At 35.5% G+C, this 21,723-nt stretch overlaps 1 protein-coding gene across 2 annotated transcripts in view; it reads left to right on the forward strand.

Annotated features, from left to right (window-relative positions):
- Positions 1-21,723, forward strand: part of PRMT3 (protein arginine methyltransferase 3) — a 139,975-nt gene that overhangs the window by 5,330 nt on the left and 112,922 nt on the right. For both annotated transcript variants that reach the window (XM_047070907.1, XM_047070906.1), the window contains exons 6-8: positions 7,035-7,194; positions 8,952-9,096; positions 12,945-13,010. In XM_047070907.1, coding sequence (XP_046926863.1) covers positions 7,035-7,194; positions 8,952-9,096; positions 12,945-13,010 — 371 coding nt within the window. The remainder of the gene's footprint in view (positions 1-7,034; positions 7,195-8,951; positions 9,097-12,944; positions 13,011-21,723) is intronic.

A 21,723-nucleotide genomic window follows, 5' to 3' on the forward strand; every position in this document is an offset into this window, starting at 1 on the left:
TACTTTTTAGTCTACTAAAATTGACTAAAATTTTAATTTAGTTTGCTAAAATTAATTAAACTTTTAATTTATTTTAAATTAACCATAATTTTAAAATCTGATTCAAAATAATTTTAAAGCAGGCAATAATATTTGTTGCTTCTGTCTGACATATTTAAGTCTGATAATTGACTTTTCTTAAGACATCCAGTTTACTGAGATTTTATTTTGATGCAGAACAGATTCCACTCATTTCCTTGGGCTTGCCTACATGCACTAACTCTACAGCCTTCCTTGGGGCAGGGCCACTCTCATCTCCTGACTGTAGCTTTCTTACTTAGTTACTTGCTCTGTGCATTGACCATTCCTTATTGAACAAGGATCTTATGAAAATTCTGTTGGCTTCTTACAGATACTTGAATGTTCTAACTTACCAGGGTTAATGATTTATGTTTTTTCCCCTTGTTTATGTTTGCTTCTATGTTTCTTGTGTCAGTAAGGTGAGGGAGAGGGTTTGCTCTTTTCAGACCAGTAAGACCAATCTAAACAGACATGTACCTTCACATATAGTAATTTAACAGTGTGTATTTGAGCACTTCTCTGAATAGTGAGAACTGTGGAAAACTACTCATTTTCTTGAGTAGTACCATCATTTGGTTGTGTGGTGGTACAGTGCAGTATTAAGGACCTTAATGTAGGAGTCAGGAACTATGTGACCCTGGACAGAGCTTTCTGTTTTTAAGTCTTCATGTATAAAATGAAGAACCCAGACCAGATTTCTGATATTCTTTCTAGTTCAAAATTTGTTGAGTCCCAGGTTGATTCTTTCCTGTTTTTACAAACTCTCTTTAATCTCATTTCTCCCCAGAGTGACCAAAGTGATCTCCTTAATAAATGACAAGTGCGCACTAAGTGTTCTTCATGACTTCCTAAATTCAAAGTCATTCACTGAGCACTCACAGGATGAAAGTAGTATGTTAAATGTAGTAGAAACATGAATAAGGGAATCCTTCCCATAGGGAGTCTGCAATCTTAATAAGAGTGCTTTGTTTTAAATGTCTGTCATGTATTATAGTATAAGGTCAAATATGGTAAGTTTCATGAGAAGTAGAAAAGGTAGTACAGTTCAGAAGAGGAAGAAATTATTCAGATCAACAAATATTGAGTGTTGTATGCTGGTCACTGTGGGTAAAGATCAGTATTGAATCTAACTCTCCAATGGTATATAAAGTTAATTTCTTTCAGCCTTAACTTGTAAAAAAGGTGATAATGAGCCCTACCTTATAAAATTGTTGCAAAGATAATGTGTATTAGCACAGTACCTGTGAGAGGGCAAGTGCTTAATAAAGGAGAATTTATTGTTATTAGTAAGTAACTAAGGCCTCCAGGAGTTTGGATGAAGTCATGACTGTGATCTGGAACACTTAAAGAGACCTAGTTAAAAAAGGAGAATTTGAACCAGGCATGCCCTTGAGTGCACTGCCTGTGTTCTCTGTCTGTGCTCCTAGCCATTGGTGGAGCGGGATGGAAGAGAAGGTCGTGATTCTTCTGGCTCCAAGCTTGATGACTGACTATTGCACTTCTACTGCCTTTCAGTAAATATTTATTGAGCATCTGTTAAGTATTAGGCTTTGAGGATGTAAAGATGCTAAATGAGTAAAGATGACTAAGAAAATAAGCAATGAAAGTATAAGGGAGGAACAGTAACTTTACAAGGGATAAACCTGGCAAACACTACCATAGCCAGATAATCACATCAGCGATAAACCATGCTGATAGTGTGAGCTCTTTATATGATGTCATGAGAATGGTACTTTCCCTCTGGTCTTTCTCCCCAAAACTGATCACCTCAGTCTGACCATGAAAAACCATCAGACACACAAAGTAAGTGTCATTGTCCAAACTACCTGACCAGTACTCCTCAAAACTGTCAAGGTGATCAAAAACAAGGAATGTCTGAGAAACTGTCATTGCTGAAGACAGGCTTAAGGAGACCTGACAATTGAATATACTGAAGTATCCTGGGTAGGATCTTGGACAGAAAGGGGACATTACGGAAAAACTAATGAAATACGAGTAAATAAAATGAGTTATTTTTTTAAGTACTGTGTAATATTTGAAACATACTCTACAAAGGGTTAATATTCTTTTATATAAAGAACTCTTAACCACTGAGAGACAAAGATCTCTTGATAGAACAATGGGGAAAATTACATGATTAGACAGTTCACCCAGAAAGGTTCAAAAATTGCCCAACAGTGAGATACCATTTCTCACCTATCAGACTGGTAAATATTTTTAAAGTATGACAACATTTCTGTTGTCAGCGTTGTGGAGATACAGGCAGTCATACATTGCCAGTAGAATGCGCGTTTGGCAACACCTCACCAAACTGCATATGTACTTACTTTTTAATACAGCAGTTTCTCTGATAATAATCTGTCTTGAAGGTATACCTCCAACAGCCTGAAAAGACATATACACAAGATTATTCAATACAGCATGATAATTTCCAAATATTGGCAACAACTTAAATCCCCGTACATAGGAGAGTGATAGAGTAGGCTATGGTGTGTCCACACTATGGAGTAGTATACATCTATTAAAAACCACGGAGATCTCTGAACTGATAGAGTGATATCCAAGACATACCGTGAAACGAGAAAAGGCAGAGCTCAAAGGAGTATCTATGGTATGATACTCTGTTCATGTAAGAAAGAAAGGGATTTGAGAAAGTACATGTGTCTGTTCGTTTGTTGAAAGAAATACAGGAAGGATAAACTAGAAACTAGAGAGAGTAGTTACTTACGGGACTTAGTGGGACAGGGATGGGAAGAAAGGCATAATGGGGTTGAGGTTACAGGGATAATGAGGGAGTGACACTTCTCTGAGGGTACCTTTTTGTATAGCTCCAACTCTAAGAACTGTGGGAATATTTCTCCTAGCCTTCGTGTAAAACAACAACAACAACAACAACAAAGCATCCTGGATGTGTGTGTGAGGATACTGGGGGTGCAAAATGGAATACAAACACTAACAAATGAACTTAACTATATTACAGAGGAATAATGTAATAGCTGAAGTGGGTAGGGAAGAAAAGAACTGTGTGAGTAACTGAAATCTTGACTGGATATTGTGCTGAGGCTATAGGTAAAAAGAACTGCATAAATGCTGTAATCTAAGTAAAGGTGTTTCTCGCAGAATATGGATTAGCAATTCTGGCACTACTTTCTGTATGTAACAGCATGGACAAGTAAGTAAATATATTACGGATAATAAGAGCTAGGTTTTCACTGTTAGAGAAGGAGGTTTCAAATAAGGAAATAGGGAAGGATAAAATAAGTCCTATGGTGATAGATTGGAATCAGAAGTATCAGTATAAATTCCACACTTTTTAATATATATTCAGATAAATACGAAAATATAGATGTGTGTGCATGTGCGGGTTAGTCTAGACACATGTATTTCCTAGCTCTGTTGAAAGAGCCTAGAAAAACCCCAGTAGCAGTGAGCACACTTACTGCCCAGATTTTAACACCATTATCCAGTAAAAGGAACCAAGGCTCTTTAGAGAAGTGAGTGATTCCTTGGATGGGGCAGGATGATACAGGATGAGTCTGGGAAAGCTTGTGCCACAAATTAAGGACGTACTTAAAAAGAAAAGGTGGTGGCGGGGCGCCTGGGTGGCTCAGTCGGTTAAGCGGCCGACTTTGGCGCAGGTCATGATCTCACGGTCCGTGAGTTCGAGCCCCACGTCGGGCTCTGTGCTGACAGCTCAGAGCCTGGAGCCTGTTTCAGATTCTGTGTCTCCCTCTCGCTGACCCTCCCCTGTTCGTGCTCTGTCTCTCTCTGTCTCAAAAATAAATAGTTAAAAAAAAATTAAAGAAAGAAAAAAAAGGAAAAGGTGGGTGAGGAGGGGACTTAACAAAAGAATACCGGAGCCAACCTGAAGGAATCCTAATGGTCAAAGCTGGAGTAATTTGAGCAACACAGAAAGTGATACTATTGGGTTTTAATCCACAGGATAGAATAAATATCCATAAATCCATAATGATGTAGTCAATCAAATAAATGGAGAAGGAACAGCTTGATCTTAGAGTAAAATTTTCATTAATAAATGTGGAAGAGAAGAGAGAAATAGAAAATCACTGTTAGGCAAACACCACAGTAATAATTTGCAGAAAAGATCCACCAATGGATGCTAAGATTAGTGGGCAGAAATTTAAGGTGAAACAGGTTCAGAGTATCTCCCTCAAGAAATTTAAGTACAAAGGAGATGTTAACTTTTCTAGCAGACACTACCACAACCAAGTGATCAAGGTTAACATCATCATTAATGAGTCATACTGACACCAAGAAACCCCTTGGTAAAATGCACTCAGAACACAACATCATTTTTCTGCTGTTCTTGCCAAGAATGTGTAACTTTATTCCACTAATGAAAAAACATCAGACAAACCCAGGTTGACGGACAAACTACAAAATTAGTGATTGGTACTCTACAAAAAGCGTCTGATACAGTTCTTGGGTGCAGGATTCTAAAAATAATTCGTTCAAGGTGCTGATTATTTTAGTTCTGACTTTTGTATATTTTTGGATTTTTCTAATCTAATTCATCAGTTGTTGATAGAGGTGTATTTACATTTCTGTGATTGAAGAATTATCTGTTTTTTCCTTTTAATTCTATCAGTTTTTGCTTTTGTGAGGTTAATACTCATTTATAATTGTTATGTCGTCTTGACAAATTGACCATCCTTTGTGGTAGTTCTCAGCTGCCAAAATGAACCTCCTAAGACAGAATGTAGGTGATTTGAACCTCCTAAGACAGAATGTAGATGTGGAAATTCATCTTCCTGAATATGGCTTAAGACTTTGAATTAGACTGTTTTGATAAATTGTAGTTATGGATCTTAATGTTTACTGAATCCTTCCTCCTTTTCAACATTTAAGCTTTAGTATATGGTTGTCTATGTATTATTAGTGTTGAAAGTTTTTACTTTGCCTTTCATTGCAGCAAAAAGCAAAACAGAAACTTGCTAAAACAAAGAAATCAATTCCTTTAATCAGTTCTAATCTGTAACTTAAACTAACAGCTTGGCTGGCAAACTGTGTAGAAGTTTTTTTTTTTTTTTTTTTTTTTTTTTAATGTTTATTTTTGAGAGACAGAGACAGAAAGACAGAACACGGGGGGGAGGGGGCAGAGAGAGACACACACAGACACAGAATGCAAAGCAGCTCCAGGCTCTGAGCTGTCAGCACAGAGCCCGATGAGGAGCTTGAACCCATGAGCCGTGAGATCATGACCTGAGCTGAAGTCAGGCACTTAACCGTCTGAGCCACCCAGGCGCCCCTTGAAGAAGTTTGAAAATGAGATACACAGTGAAAGTTGTAGTACGAAGTAGAAAATATGGTGCTGTCCTTAAATAGTTTGGACATACTTTGTTGCTCTCGTTAATTTTTGGTGAATTAAATAGTGAACGAATCTATAGTTTTTTAAAACAAATGACTCAGGGGCGCCTGGGTGGCGCAGTCGGTTAAGCGTCCGACTTCAGCCAGGTCACGATCTCGCGGTCCGTGAGTTCGAGCCCCGCGTCGGGCTCTGGGCTGGTGGCTCAGAGCCTGGAGCCTGTTTCCGGTTCTGTGTCTCCCTCTCTCTCTGCCCCTCCCCCATTCATGCTCTGTCTCTCTCTGTCCAAAAATAAATAAACGTTGAAAAAAAAAATTTAAAACAAATGACTCAGTATTCTGCCAGATGGATTAGAGTTTAGTGGTATACTGCTGTACTGTTTTTATAAGAAGTTGAACTTAGGCTCTAGTGTCTAAGTTATAATATCCTAATGTACTTGTTTCCCTTTTTTTTTTTTTTTAATCTTTATTTTTTGAGAGAGAGAGAGAATCCCAGGCAGGCTCCACGCTTAGCATGGAGCCCAACACAGGGCTCTTTCTTACGACTGTGAGATCATGATCTGAGCTGAAATCAAGAGTCGGATGCTTAACCGGCTGAGCCACCCGGGCACCCCTCTCGTGTATTTGTTAAGCTTGGTTATTTTGTCCCAACTCTAAAGAAGTGTCACCGCTAACAGCTGGCGATAAGAAAAAAAAGCCCTATTTCTCGCAGTGCTATACTGAAGAGAAGATGTATCTTCATTGCTTTTATTGCTTTATGTTGATCTGAAAGTTAATTGGACTGGTAAATAGACATGGATTTTATAACACTCACTAACTCCATGTGTTAACCTCTTTTTGCAGAGTTATTAGTTCTACAGTGGAAGTTAATAATTATACATAGTGAAATTAAATTTAAACCAAGAATTTTTAATAATGTTAGGAATCAGGATATTCAATATCAGCAATAAGACCTCAGTGTATAGATTGCACTACCCCTTACGCAGGATGAAAAACTTACCTGAGTATATAGAATTCTTTATGTGCATACTGTCCTTAGTGAATATGTAAATGTAATACCTGTTATTCTATAGATAAAGACTCAGAGTCTGAGAAGGAACCATGTGTAGTGGCAAGAACGTGAGCTAGGAGGGCAGGCATGGGTGGGAATCTTAGTTTTTTTATGAAACGTTCAAATGACTTTGGGCTAGTCACTTAATTTCTCTGAAATTTATTTTCCCATGCCCTAAAATAGAAATATTTATATCCTAGGTTTGTTTTGAGGAGAAATGAAATGTAGTATGTGTACTTGAAAGAAATATGGTGATAAGTACATATTAGAGCTGTTTCCTTCCACTTTTTTGTTTCTTCTTGGGTTTGGTTCAGTATAATTAATGCCTTTTTGTTTCTTTCTGGGTTTGGTTCAGTATAATTAACACTTTTATATGTGGTTAACTTAGCTACCTAATGAAAAACTTTAATAGCATGCTCTTTAAATTTAAATGGAAACAGCTTCGGTATTAAATATTTATTTAATTAAAAGTACTTTTACAAGTTTTTCTCAGCTGGCTGCATAACAGGCCCTCAGAATATATTTATTCTGAGTTAACATGTTGTATTTGCTTCATTGTTAGAAGATAGCTTAATAATAACGTCCATTCCTTCCTTAGACGTAGAAGATCTTTATGAACCGGTGTCACTCCCATTCTCATACCCCAATGGACTCAGTGAAAATACATCTGTTGTTGAAAAATTGAAACATATGGAAGCCAGAGCACTGTCTGCTGAAGCTGCATTAGCTAGAGCACGTGAGGATCTGCAAAGAATGAAGTAATTTATCAGTCTTAACAGAAAATTTGTTATTTAGATTCGAAAGTAATACGACTTATATAATAAAGTGGAATATGGTAAAACATTTTGTATATTGGAAAGCACAATGTAGGTATCTAACTTTAAATTTATTTTAAATTAATTTTAATGATATGCAACATTTTAATATGTTATAGATATAGTTGATTAACATAAAATTCTGTGGTTTTACCTGTTCTCACATACTTCTTTATAATTACTTTTGTACTAATGGTAATTTTTCTGGGAGTGTTACCCTCTTGAGAGTTTCTGTTCTTTGAATTACTCTATATCTAATAGATTTCTCCATTTTACTTTTTCTCTCCTAGGCTTTTAAAGGGAAGTGATTAATATTTTTTAGGTTTGGGGAAAATACAGTGTTGAAATTTTTGTTTTTAAAGAATCAAAGTATAATTAGGTAGTATTTAATTAGAAAACCACCGGGAGCCTGGGTGGCTCAGGTTATGATCTCATGGTTCTTGAGTTCGAGCCCCGCATCGGGCTCTGTGCGGACAGCTCAAAACCTGGAGTCTGCTTCGGATTCTGTGTCTCCCTCTGTCTCTCTGCCCATCGTCCCCTGCTCATGCTCTGTCTCTCTCTCTCTTTCTCAAAAATAAGTAAATATTAAAAATAATTAAAAAAAAAAAAAGAAAGAAACCAGATACATAGGATGATTTTCTTCAGTGGGTAAATTAGCTTTCTGCTGGCAATACACAGAATTTAATGTGCATATGAATCACCTGGGAATTCATTAAACTGTAGGTTCTGAGTCAGAGATCTGAAACAGGGCCTGAGATTTTGCATTCCTACCAAGTATAGTGTTAGCTATTGGATTTGTAAGTTGGTTGCCATTCCCTCAGTACCCATTTGATGGTTTGCTAGAATGTTCAATAGGGAAGATAGTATAGGTGATTGTGGTTCTCTTTCCCTGTTTTTGAGATTATATGCTGGGTAATCCAGTAACCAACAACAACTCTCCCCCATTATATACATATAGGTTCTTTTTTTTTATGTTTGTTTATTTTTGAGAGAGAGTGAGAGAGCCCATGCATACTTGTGAGTGGGGGGGGGTGGCAGAGAGAGAGGGAGACAGAGAATTTCAAGCAGGCTTCGTGCTAGCAGTGCAGAGCTCGATGTGGGGGCTCGAACTCAGGAACCGTGAGATTATGACCTGAGCTGAAATCAAGAGTCAGATGCTCAACTGACTGGGCCACCCAGGCGCCACATTATAGATTCTTAATGTATTGTGATCAGAGGGAGAACTGAGTTTTAGAGCTGGAGTGCATGGTGGTGGTGTATGTAAATAATTCTCCATTTGGGTCAACTTTCTGCCCTTACTACCTTTCCATGACATACATAATATGGTTTTAAAGAATATTAATAGTGTTGAAATAAACCACATTGATGCAGCTGCTACAATAAGATTTTAGAACAATAGAAATAATAAAGTTGAATAAAGACAATGTGCTTTTGTTCAGTTGAAAGATACAAACAGCTCTAATCTGCAGTTGGCAGTGTATTTGTGGTTTGCGGAAGGAATGTTTACAACCGGGTTTGCATATGCCATTGCTTGAGATCCAGCAGGGGGAGCTTTCAGTTGCTTAAGATAGAATGGAGTTAGAAGGCTCATCACACTGCACGCCCCACTCCCTCCCCATTCCTCTCCCTCAACCTCTAGCCTTTCCTTTTTTCACGGTCCAATAAACCTGTCTCAAGGGTCTATTTCAAATTGATTACAGACAATTTGCTCAGGATTTTGTGATGAACGCAGATGTCAGAACCTGCTCGTCATCTACTACTGCCATTGCAGACCTCCAGGAAGATGAGGATGGTGTTTATTTCAGCTCATATGGGCATTATGGGATACATGAAGAAATGCTAAAGGTTAGAGAAGAGCACAAAAGTACCAAGTCCATACTAAAGGAAAAATAGAATAAAACAAGTTCTTAATACATATGCTATAGGAGAACTGGTCATTTTTTGTTTTGTTTTTTTTTGAACTGCTTGTTAAATCTCTTTGGTGCTTAATAGTACATCTTGGGTTCAAAAGGCTACAGGAGCATCACAGTCACTGTAAATTCTATTGAAGATCATTATTAATCTTTATTAGGAAATCTTTTGCTTGAAATAGAACATCGGAAAAAAACAACTGCTGCTGATTTTTGTCTTCTCAGGAGCAACTGTTAAATAGGAACAAATAAGTTATATATTTGCCTTTTAATGTACAAAGGGAATGATTAATTTTAGTATGTTATATGGTAATATTGACCTCAGTTTGAGCAAATAATTCTTTGGTACAAAGTTAAGAAATAATTCTCACAGTTGTCACGGCATAACTTTTTTACATTTGAAATCAATTTCCTAAATTGATCAAATCAGGTTTTTAAATTTGGTTGGTTTTAATTTTTATAATGATAAAACCCATGTAAAATATAAGTAGATTTCTAGCTGTACCTGGCAATTATGCATTGTATCATGTATTATAGATTGTAAAACAGTAAGGTGTAATTTTTTAATGCATTGAAACTAAAAGTATTTATAGTAAAACAAACATAGGAATGTAAAAAATTTATTGAAAATGTTAGATGTTCATCTCTGTGCATTTTTGGAGGCCACTACCTTTTCTTAAAACCAGCCAGCAAAAAATTCATTCATAAATCCTTCCACACAAGATTGTTTTATTTTATGGAAGCCCTAAGACCATGTTCCCCTGACAGCTATGCATTTAAAATAACCAGGGATATTTAATAACATGTATGTATTTATTGAGTCAGATTTGCAAGATCCCAGAGTGGAGGTCTGCTGATTATATAGTAATTGTAACTACTTGGGGTCTTTTAAAGTAGTGTCATGTCATTTCTTTACCAATGACATGTCACGGTTGTACTTCTTGTTGTCACTTGAGTTATGGCATAGCATTACAAATAACAGTTATCTTATAAACGATGTTATTTTAAGTCCAGAGTGAGTTTGTTTAAAAAAAATTGATTTGCTCTGTTTCCTTTGTTAAAATTAATTTTACCACATCTAGAATTTTTCTTTTTAAGGAATTCACTTAAGCCCATGTTTGTCATTTTAAATCACCCCATGAATTTAAATGCCATGAACCTTTAATGGCTTTGGTATGGAAATTGTGTTGGATTTTCTGACAGATAAGATTACTGAGACTTCAAGTAGGTAGTACATAAAAGTGTCCTAGGTACAGTCATCAGGGAAGTCCAGTTTGAGTACTTACTTCCAAATGTCTGTTGTGGACATTTGTAGCTGTGTGTCCGTAACTAGAGGATTTTTTATATTTTGCTAAGCTATGTGCTGTGGATGAGTAGGAAATGTTCTGTGTATCGAGTAATATTTTGTTTCTTATCAAAACATTTTTTAGCACACATAATCTATTTAATGTTGTGCTACTAGATCTCACTTGATCTTTTTAAAGAACTTAGAATGGAGAAACACGTATACAACTTATCTTAATGCTCAGAGCTGGCCTTGCTTTTATAGGAATAGTATTTCAATTTTTGGTTGCTTAGCCTCAGATAGTTCAATGACACTGTTTTGGCATATGCTGTGATTATAATTATAAAGAAAAGTACTTTGTGATCTTACTTTCTGGAGTTCAGATGAAGATAATGGTTTTGAATTCCAGAGATACAGTCAGTGGAGGGATGGATTACATGAACTTACAAAATCCTTCACCACTTTATCTTTCTGAAGTCATTATTGACTAATGTTGTAAGTCTGAGATGCATCACTCTCTTTTTTTCCAAGAAAAATACTGTTCATCCTGGTGAACGTTTATCACAGATCATAGTACCATTAAATAACTTTTCTTTACCGCATTCTTCTCATGGTGTCTGCAGCTGACTTGTGCAGTCCCTCCCCCTTCATCAGCCTATCCATTTGAAACACACTGCTGTTTATATGTACATGAAATTTATGCTATATAACTCTTCTGTAGTCTCATTTTTAATATTTTTTTTTATATTTGTAGGAATAATTCCATGGGACTTGACTAGTCTTAAAAGATTGTTTTGCTTCTTAGTAATTCTATTTTTCTTGTGTGTTTCTTAGTTTTAATAGGTTGGTGAAAACGGTAATTTTTAAAATTTCTATTAATTGCCTTATTCTGTATTGAAGTGTTAGTCTTTTCTGAGAATACATTCTTAGAAGTGGTTAGGAGTGCTAGTCTTTTATTTCTTGCATTTTCATGTTCACTGGATTTTTTTTTCAGTTATTAAATTGAAGCTCTGCTATGTCCAAGGCACCGTGTTTGGTATACTTTGAATTTTATTGCAGCAGGGTGAGCATGTGAACGAAAGCACATGAATCTGTAGGATGAGCCTGGCATGGAGGAGACGAAGGACTGCAGTTGCGGGAGCAGTGGTGCACAGATTTAGGACAGGAGTTGGGGTGCGAGTGATGAAGTTGGAGTAGTGGTGAGGCAGTGTGATTGGCGAGAGCTGATGGGCTGATGTTCACGCAGCAGAAAATCACCGCTTGTAGTGTATGGAGAGTATAAAAATGACCCAAAAATGTATGGAATGGTATATTTTTTTTAAAGAGACTTTTCATTATTTAACATGTGTGAGTTTATTTAAACATTAGATTCTCTCAGTAATTCTTAAAATAACTTCAGGGAAAGGTTTAATAAACCTGATTTAAAATTTTTGTTTGTGAAGCAATTAGAATTCCAACAGAAAACACAGAATTTTAATTGTGCACCTCCCCATTTTTATATCCTGTAATTAAGTAAAAACTACATGGCTTTTAATCTGAGAACTTCTTTATATTTTTTTATTAAAAAATTTCCCGGTATTGGCTTAAAAATGTTTTTTGAAGTATATGTATTGCCGAAATTTTGATATTGTAGCACTTGGTGTCACATTTCTTTTTACCTGGTGTGAAACCCCAAACTGGAATTGCTGACCTCTTTTTATTGTGCTCATTTTATTTACTTGGCAGCAGAGCCCCTTCCTGCTTAATTCGCTGTCTTTGTAGGTCTCAACTGAAGTAATTTAAAAGGGAATCTGCTCTTTTCATGAGTGAAACTAAATGTTCACATTCGATGCCTGTCTTAGGTACAGGTCATGTGAGACTTCAGAGTGGAGAAGGCTCATAAATGTGGGCTGCAGGGCTCCAATGATTTATCTTCAGGATTACAGGCTTTTAAGCATCGTTTCCTACAACAGACATTTCTATAAACAAAACAGGATTATAAATCAGATAGGTGCTGATCGGTAGACTTTCTTAGAATAACCATACTCAGTGTAAATTCATTTTTTGTATGTATCTGTAAGTTTTACATTTATCTGTTTTCGATATTTTTCTCCCATGTTTTGATACAGCATTTTAACATTTAACATAGCAGTGTCCCTCTACTACAAGGAGTCAGCCTCTATTGAAAGGAGCAAGACATCATGTTCATCTTCTATTAGCTTTAATTATTAGTTGAAGTCTTATAATGACAATGCATGTCAAGACAAAAAATGTGTACATCTTTTAAGAACTTCGATCCTGTTTGACTTTTAGTGATTTTCTGAAACATGTTCTTTGGGTGTTGTTGGTATTTCTGTTTTTTTATTGTTTTCTTTTAGGACAAAAAAATTAAGCTTGGCTTTCCAAGCAAAAAATAACTATGGAAATTAGCAATTTGTGATAAAATAACAAATAGTTTCCTAAAACGTTTTATATTTTTAGTCTATCCTGTAAACAGAATGTTTTTCTCTCCCCTCTAGGACAAAGTGCGAACAGAAAGTTACCGAGATTTTATATACCAAAATCCACATATCTTCAAAGACAAGGTGAGTAGCACAGGTTACAGAATTGTAGCCACATTTCATGTGGATCTTGGGTAGTAGAAGTCCCCTCTTGGGTCATCGTTGTGATAGCAGTTGATTCAGCGCACTCTGGCTTTATTTCATGGAAGACTTACGATGCTGCTCTGTGGTGCAGGATACTGATAGCAGGCATGCTCATTGGTGCTATCATTCAGTATACTGATTTTTTAAATTGAAATTCATTAATTACAGTGATGTGGTTTTAGTTAAACTTTGCTTATCCAGATTCTGTTGCTGAAACCATATTTTTTATTTACTATGATGCCTATGAATTTCCAATGTATCAGATAAGCCCCATACCAAAGTGTACTTTTAATGATTACTCTAGTTTGTGTCAATTAGTTAAAAAATAATAATTTTAGGAAGTTATTATTAATAAGTAGGGGCAAATATTGTAAGGTAGGACTTATGTGCTTTCTTTTCAGATCTCATTTACTCCTTTATGAGACACGTTATATCTTACCATTAGTCTTAATACTCTTTCAGGTTATGTCAAAGATGAAATTTCACACAGTGTGTGTGTGTCTGTTTGAAATTTGTGTCATTTATTTTTCCTCCCTGTGAATTGTGTTCATTTTTTTCTTCTTCACTTCACCTCCTCCTTCCCTCCCTTTCTACGATGGCATGTTGACCTAAAAGTTCAGGTTTTCTGTTCTTCCTTATTGGAAATTAGTCCACTAATTTAGTCAGATATCATCTCTGCCACATGTATATCTTTGGGAATTTCCTCCACTCTCTCCACATCAAGAACATGTATATTGATAACATATCAGCTTTTCATAATTCCTTCTTCACCTTCACTTTATTTAGAAGGTACTTCTCCAAGCTCTTTCATAAGCTTCACATGATATTGCAGCAATGACTAACAGTTTTTATATTTTGAAAAATTTCTTTCCTTGATTCTTATATTCTTTGGAATATAATATGGATAGGCTTTTCATTTTCCATATCTATTTCCCAAGAGCAGTGTTTCACTTATGACTTAGCTGAGTTAACTGAAATTTGTTTTTTTGTTTTTTAATTTTAATGTTTATTTTGGAGATAGAGCATGAGCTGGGGAGGGGAAGAGAGAGAGGGAAACACAGAATCTGAAGCAGGCTTCAGGCTCTGAGCTGTCAGCACAGACAGCTGTCAGCACAGCCCCTGACATGGGGCTCAAACCCACAAACTGCGAGATCATGACCTGAGCAGAAGTTGGAGGCTTAACCGACTGAGCTACCCAGGTGCCCGACAGCTGAAATTTATATGGTACTCTGCTCTCTTGGCCAACAAAGCATTACCTAACATGAGAGGTTTATGATGGTATGTGTTTCTTTGTATTTGCTGATCCCCTCTATAGATAAATAGGTGACTTCATTTTTAAAATCTTAGTTTTTATCAGTTCTTTGTATTTAGCTTTTTTGTATGCTTTTTATATGTTATTACAGCAGAGACTAAGAATTTTTTTATAGTTGGCTCTTACATTTATACCCAAGTGCTGGAACAATTTATCTTACATGTCTAAAAACCCACTTTGTTTCCAGCGAAACAAATATATTACCATTAAAATTCTCACTTTATATTTATAGTTAGATTATGTCCAGATTTTTATTTTATTTTTTCATTAATATGTTGTGGAGAAATTAAGCATGTACTGGTCTGGGCATTATTAATCCTGCCTGGCTTCTCAGGAACCAGATATATAATAATTTTAGACAAGCAGTGGATCTCTTTAGGCCTCATCTGTAAAATGAAATCATTTTAACCCCTCTGGTTCAAAACTTTTATGATTTTTTTTAATTGTAAAATCATGGTCTTTGAGCCATCTTTTCTTAATACTTTTTGATATGAATACAATATGAATTCATTAAGTAAAATTAAGTTGAAGTTTCTTTTTCAGTATGCTTCTGAATAGACTTTTGTCCTATAATATGTAAGAATATACTGAAAAGGCACAAATTTTTTTTAAAATTTTTTTTTAATGTTTATTTTTGAGAGAGAGAGAGCGCACGAGCATGAGTGGGGGAGGGGCAGAGAGAGAGGGAGACACAGAATCTGAAGACGGCTCCAGGTTATGAGCTGTCAGCACAGAGCCTGACACGGGACTCAAACTCACAGACCGCAAGATCACGACCTGAGCCAAAGTTGGACGCTTAATCGACTGAGCCACCCAGGCACCCCGAGAAAGCACAAATATTTGTAATCAGAAGATTAATCATTGAGAAATTAAATAATTCTGAATATTTCTGTATATATAGAATACATCTTACTAGATTTATCAATTTATATACATAGTTACTTTCTGCTTCTAGTTTTTTATTTGCAACAGTATTATAGAAATGTTAGGTATAGGGGGTGTCTGGGTGGCTCAGTCAGTTAAGCATCTGACAGTTGATCTTGGCTCAGGTCATGATCTCATGGTTTGTGATTTCAAGCCCTGAGCCCTGCGTCGGGCTCTGTGCTGACAGTGCAGACTCGCTTGGTATTCTCTATTCTGGCTGCTCCTCCCCTGCTGTCTCATGCTGTCTCCATAAAAATAAATGAAAAATCTTAAAAAAAAAAAAAAAGAAAGAAATGTTTTGGGTATATTTTATACATTTTCAGACAAAATACATGCCTGTGGAAAATAATAATGTTTCAGTTATTTTGTGTTTTACTTCTCTTACTGAAGACATTAACTCTGCCAAAGTCAGGAAACAGCTAATAAATAAGTTGGGAGCACTTTTCCTTAGCACTTTGTCTAAAATGCTTTCATGTAAGTTATCTATGTGTTGTTAGTTTTGCTTGGCACTTACGGCCTCTCAAACATGTATTATAATGTTAAATATTATACCTATCAATTTTTAATTCCCTAAAACACTTTCAGGGTTTAATCTTCTGTAATTATTAATATTAAATAATCTAGAGCTTTCATATTTTTAGATGATGTGGGTGGGATACTGTATTATGCTATGGCTACAGAATTAGAAAATATACTACCATATATTTAAATAGCACTTGATAATTTATAGATTGCTTTCAAACATGATGTCTCATTATTAGTATACAATAACTTATAACTGGGCAGGGCAAATATTTATCTTCTTTTGCACATGCAGGTATTTGAGGTTAGTAGGTTAATTGACTTGCCCTAACACAGGCAACTAAAACAAAAACAACTTACTCCTTGTTGAGTGCCTTTAACCCTGTGCCACTACACTTAAAACACCATTATGTTAGAATGAGTAATTAGGGTGAGATGCATTATTTATGCTTTAATTCACATATCTTTTATATATAGGTTATATGATTTCTGTGTGCCATGATAGAAAATTATTTAATTCTTTTTAAAAATTTATGAAATGACTTGTTTTCCTGAGTTTTATTATCATTGTTTTTATTTGCTTTTATTCCTCATCAGGTAGTCAAACTTCATACACTAGCTTCTATATTATATTACGTAGTGCATAGTAGAGATTTATTTTTCAAGAAAGTACTAATATTTAAAACTGTTTCTTCTGCCTTTCCTTCTCTTCTTCCTCCATCCCTCGCTTCCTGCTTCCTTTCCTTGGTTTCTTTTTTTTTTTAAGTTTATTTATTTTGAGAGAGAAAGTGTGTGTGAGCACATGAGCAGGGGAGGAGCAGAGAGAGGGGGATGGAGAGAAAATCCCAAGCAGGCTTTGCACTGTCAGTGCAGAGCCCGACTGCGGGGCTCGATCCAGCCAACCGTGAAATTGTGATCCACCGGAGCCAAAATCAAGAGTTGGAAGCTCAACCGACTGAGCCACCCAGGCACTGCCCCTCCTTCATTTCTTTCTGAATATGGTTTCGATTCACAAAGCTCCTGTGGAGGCCATATGGTTTCTCAGATTTAATTTAACTTTGGGTGGCATTTAACCGTGTTATCACCCACTCATAATTAATTTCTATTTGCAGTACATTGAAGAAATTCACAGTTAGGTGCCTTCTGTATGCTTTTGGTTATTATCCACAGTTAAATAGATTCACTTTTTTTCTTTTTTCTTTCTTTCTTCCTTCCTTTTTTTTTTTTTTTTTTTAGAAGAAGTGACTCAAATTACTTCATTATTTTATAAAATAATGCTGGTTTATCATTTCTACCTTCCTTTGATTCTGTTAAGTTTTAGTTTCTTACCTAATAACCTAATTTTGAGCTAGATGTAACATATCATTAATGTATAATTAAAAGTATATTTTAAATATATGCTTTAGAAGCAGATTGACCTTTGTTTGCATGCCAGCTTTACAAATTACCAGCTATCTTATCTGGGACCTATTACCTTCTCTCTCTAAAGCTCTCTCACTTTCTTCATGTGCAAGATGAGGACTGAATAAGACTTTTATATATATGCATATATATATAAATTATATATATGTGTGTGTATGTATATATGTACATGTTACCAAAGAACACATACTCTAATTGAAGTATATGACGTATATTCTTCTCTATTAGCTTTCTTACTCAGCAACTTTTCTTAGAGATGATTCCTTATCATTCTTTTAATGGCTCATTTGTCCAATGTAAGAATGTCTGTAAGTTTTAATTTTTAATATTAGAAACAATGCATATAAAAATATAAAATATTTAAAATGTTTTAAATACATGTGAGAGTCCAGTAATAAGATAAAATCCTAACAGTGGACGTCCTGGGTCAAAAAAGTAATTTATTGAATGCATGGGTGGTTCAGTCAATTAAGCATCTGACTCTTCATTTTGGCTCAGGTCATGATCTCACAGTCCTGAGGTTGAGCCCTGTGTCAGGCTCAGTGTGCAGTGGGGCCTGCTTGGGATTTTCTCTCTTCTTCTCTCTCTCTGCCCCTCCCCCACTTGTGTGGTCTCTCTCTCAAAATAGATAAATAAATTACTTTTTAAAAAAAGGTAATTTATACCTTGGATGGAGTTAGTGCTGCCAGCTTGTCTTTCCATAAACAGTATGTGAGTGCTGATATTCCCAGTCACCTTTGCCAAATATTATAGTATCAAATATCTAAATTCCACACTGACCATTTAGTTTTAATTTTTTAATTTTGCAGATATCTTATTTCAGTGAAAGTTTCTGGAAACTTATCACGATTGTGTTGTATATATTTTTCCATTTTTATTTTAGCCATATAATATTTCAAAATAATGTACCATAACCATACTCTAAGCATACATACTATCTATTACAATATTTTCTTGCTGATATGGTTAACACATTTTATTGGTAACATAAAATGTTTTCTTTTTGTTTGCAATGATACACAGTTTCTGTCTTAAAATTCTTAACTTTTTTTGTATGTAAAAGTACTTACCTTAAAATATGTTGACTCTCTCAGGCCACATGTGCAGGAAACAAATTGTCCCTATGAAAGCATCTGGGCCTTGTCCTTCTTGGAGGGGCACAGGATAGGAGACACAGTGGTAGCCTTTCAACAACTTTATTTCTTCAATAGAAATCAGGCTGTTTAATAGATTTTCTCTCTTCTGGAGTCAGTTCTGTAAATTATATTTTCAAGACATAATGGATTGAAGGACTCCACTTACAGTAGTAAACAATATAGAAGATAAAATGCATAGGAACAAACTTAAATAACGTGTAGGACTTACATGAAAAAGAATTTTTTTTTTAAACCTGAAGAATATGATAGATGATTTAAACAAATTGAAAATTTTACCATCTTCTTAAATAGGAAAACTCAAAATTATCCATTTTCCCTGTATCAACTTATAACTTTAGTTCAATCCCCATAAAAATACTAAGACTTTTTAAAAAGACTAGATAAGTTGATTCTCTTGTTCTTATGAAAAAATAAATATAAAAAATTTTCCAGAAACATTGTGAAAAAAATTTTGCAGCGAGCATGGACTAGAGAGTGGACCAACCTTTTTAGATACTAAAACATTCTGTAAAGCTTCTGTAATTACAATAGTTACTGGCACATGATTAAATAAATTAATGGAGCAAAATAAAAATCCAAAAGTAGACCAAAGTATGTACAGAAATTTTACTTAATGTTCAAGATCCCTGTGCATTTGGGTTGCTACAACAAAAATACCATGAACTTAGTGACTTATAATTAAAAATTTTTAAATTGATTTTTCACAGTTAAAAGTCTGGGAAATCCAGAATCATGGCACTAACTGATTGTGGTGAAGGTTTGTGTTGTAGTTCACCATAGGCATAGACATGCCTTCCTCCCCCAGAGAGGAATCTTCTGGGCCCCTTTTATGAGGGTACTAATTCCTTTCACGAGGGCTTTGCCCTGATGACCTAATTACCTCCCCCAAATCCTCGCTTCTAGGATGTGGAGAAATGGGAATCCTCTTGTGCTGTTGGTGGGAATGCAAACTAGTGCAACCGCTCTGGAAAACAGTGTGGAGATTCCTCAAAAAATTAAAAATAGATCTACCGTATGACCCAGCAATAGCACTGCTAGGAATTTACCCAGGGGATACAGGAGTGCTGATGCATAGGGGCACTTGTACTTCAATGTTTATTGCAGCATTTTCAACAATAGCCAAATTGTGGAAAGAGCCTAAATTGTGGAAGAGCCTCCATCAACTGACGAATGGGTAAAGATGTGGTTTATATATACAATGGAATACTACTTGGCAATGAGAAAGAAGAAAGTCATGCCATTTGCAGCAATGTGGGTGGAATTGGAGGGTGTCATGCTAAAAGAAATAAGTCAGAGAAAGACAGGTACCATGTGTTTTTACTCATATGTGGATCTTGAGAAACTTAACAAGACCATGGGGGAAGGGAAGGGGAAAAAACAATAGTTACAGAGAGGGAAGGAGGCAAACCATAAGAGACTTTTAAATACAGAGAACAAACAGGGTTGATGGGGGGTGGGGGAGAGGGGAAAGTGGGTGATGGGCATTGATGAGGGCAATTGTTAGGATGAGCACTGGGTGTTGTATGTCAGCCAATTTGACAATAAATTATATTTTTAAAAAAACTGTCCCAGATATTGGGTTTACCAAAGACTTTATTTTTTTTTTAATTTTTTTTAAGTTTATTTATTTTTGAGAGAGACATAGACAGAATGCGAGTGGGTTGGGACAGAGAGAGAGGGAGACGAATCTGAAACAGGCTCCAGGCTCTGAGCTGCCAGCACAGAACCCAACGCGAGGCCTGAACTCATGAGCTGCGAGATCATGACCTGAGCCGAAGTTGGACGCTCAACCGACTGAGCCACCCAGGTGCCCCTGGGTTTACCAAAGACTTTAAATCAAATATTATAAATATGTTGAAAGAACTGAAGGAACCATATCTAAGTAATTTTTTTAACCAAGCTACAATTACCATTGATAAACCTTATGTCACTATAGATTGGTTTACGAAGTGTAGGATTTTATAAATGAAATTATATAGTATGTTTTCTTTTTTATTCAGCATAATTAAGATTAATCCATGTTATTACATGCATCAATAGTGTGTTTCTTTTTATTGCTGAGTAGCAGTTCATTGTGTATACATCCAGCCTTGGCAATTCAGTTGGCCAACTTCAGCTTGTTGTTGGCCAAATCTGACCATCCCTATCTGCTTATATTATTGTTTATAGTCACTTTCATGCTACAACAGCAGAACTGAGTAGAGACTATATGGCCCAGAACACTGAAAATATGTTTTATTTGTCTCTTTACAGAAAAAGATTGTATGCCCTTGTGTACATATATAGTCATTTTTTAATCCATTCACTTGTTGATGAAAATTTAAGATTTTGTTTTAGTTTTTGGGTTTTAAAAATAAAGTTGTTAATGAACATTCATGTACAAAAAAAAAAGATCCTTCTAATACCATCCTCAAAACTAAATAAACTAAAAAAAAAGTATATTAATGAAACCATGAATGTACTAGAAGAGAATGTATGAGGATAAAATAGAATGAAATAGGAGAGAATATGGGGAAGGTCAGTCTAATTATAATCAAAATCCAGCAGGAAGCCATAAAAGAAATGATTAATGAGTTTCACTGTAAGTAAAGAATTTCTGCATAGCCAAAATCACTATAAGCAGAATCGAAACACAAAAATATATGCTGAGAGAAACCTTGCAGATTATATTATAGAGGTGTCATCTTCTTCACTTACAAAGAACTGTTATTTGATAAGAAAATTTTGATTCAAAATTTCATAAGAAAAAGACAGCTCACTGGAAAAATAAAGAATATAAGTAGACACTTTACATGAAAAGAACTACAGATGGCTCTACAACATAAGGAATGATGCTAAACCTCATGATAGTGGAAATGCATGTTATAACTATGCCAGTGTATCATAATTTGTACTTGCAAGATTGGCAAAAAGCCAAAAGTTTGATTATATGGTCCATAGGCTAGTCTCACCTGTAAGGATATCAACACTTAAACATTGCTGGTTAGGGCCCTCATGAGCAGAACTGCCCTATGGAAGGTAGTTTGGTCATGTCTGGCACAATTATAAATACGCATATTCTCTTTTGACACAGTATTTTCACTTCTAGAAATGTATTCTGTAGATTTACTCATGTGTGAATGGGGTTAGATATAAAGCTATATTTACAGTAATGATTGTCATAGTAAAATTTCAAAACTACCTAAATGTCTATCAGTAGAGAACTAAATCAATAGATTATGGTGTAGCCATAATACAGAATCCTTTACAACCATACGAGAGAAAGAAGTTCTGTAAACTGATACGGAAAGATCCCTACATTACATTGCTAAACACA

Source organism: Lynx rufus, unplaced genomic scaffold, assembly GCF_022079265.1.
Source record: "Lynx rufus isolate CCGP_SWC_20201006 ecotype Redwood Valley unplaced genomic scaffold, mLynRuf1.p SCAF_9, whole genome shotgun sequence".
In the NCBI taxonomy this organism is placed as follows: domain Eukaryota; kingdom Metazoa; phylum Chordata; class Mammalia; order Carnivora; family Felidae; genus Lynx; species Lynx rufus.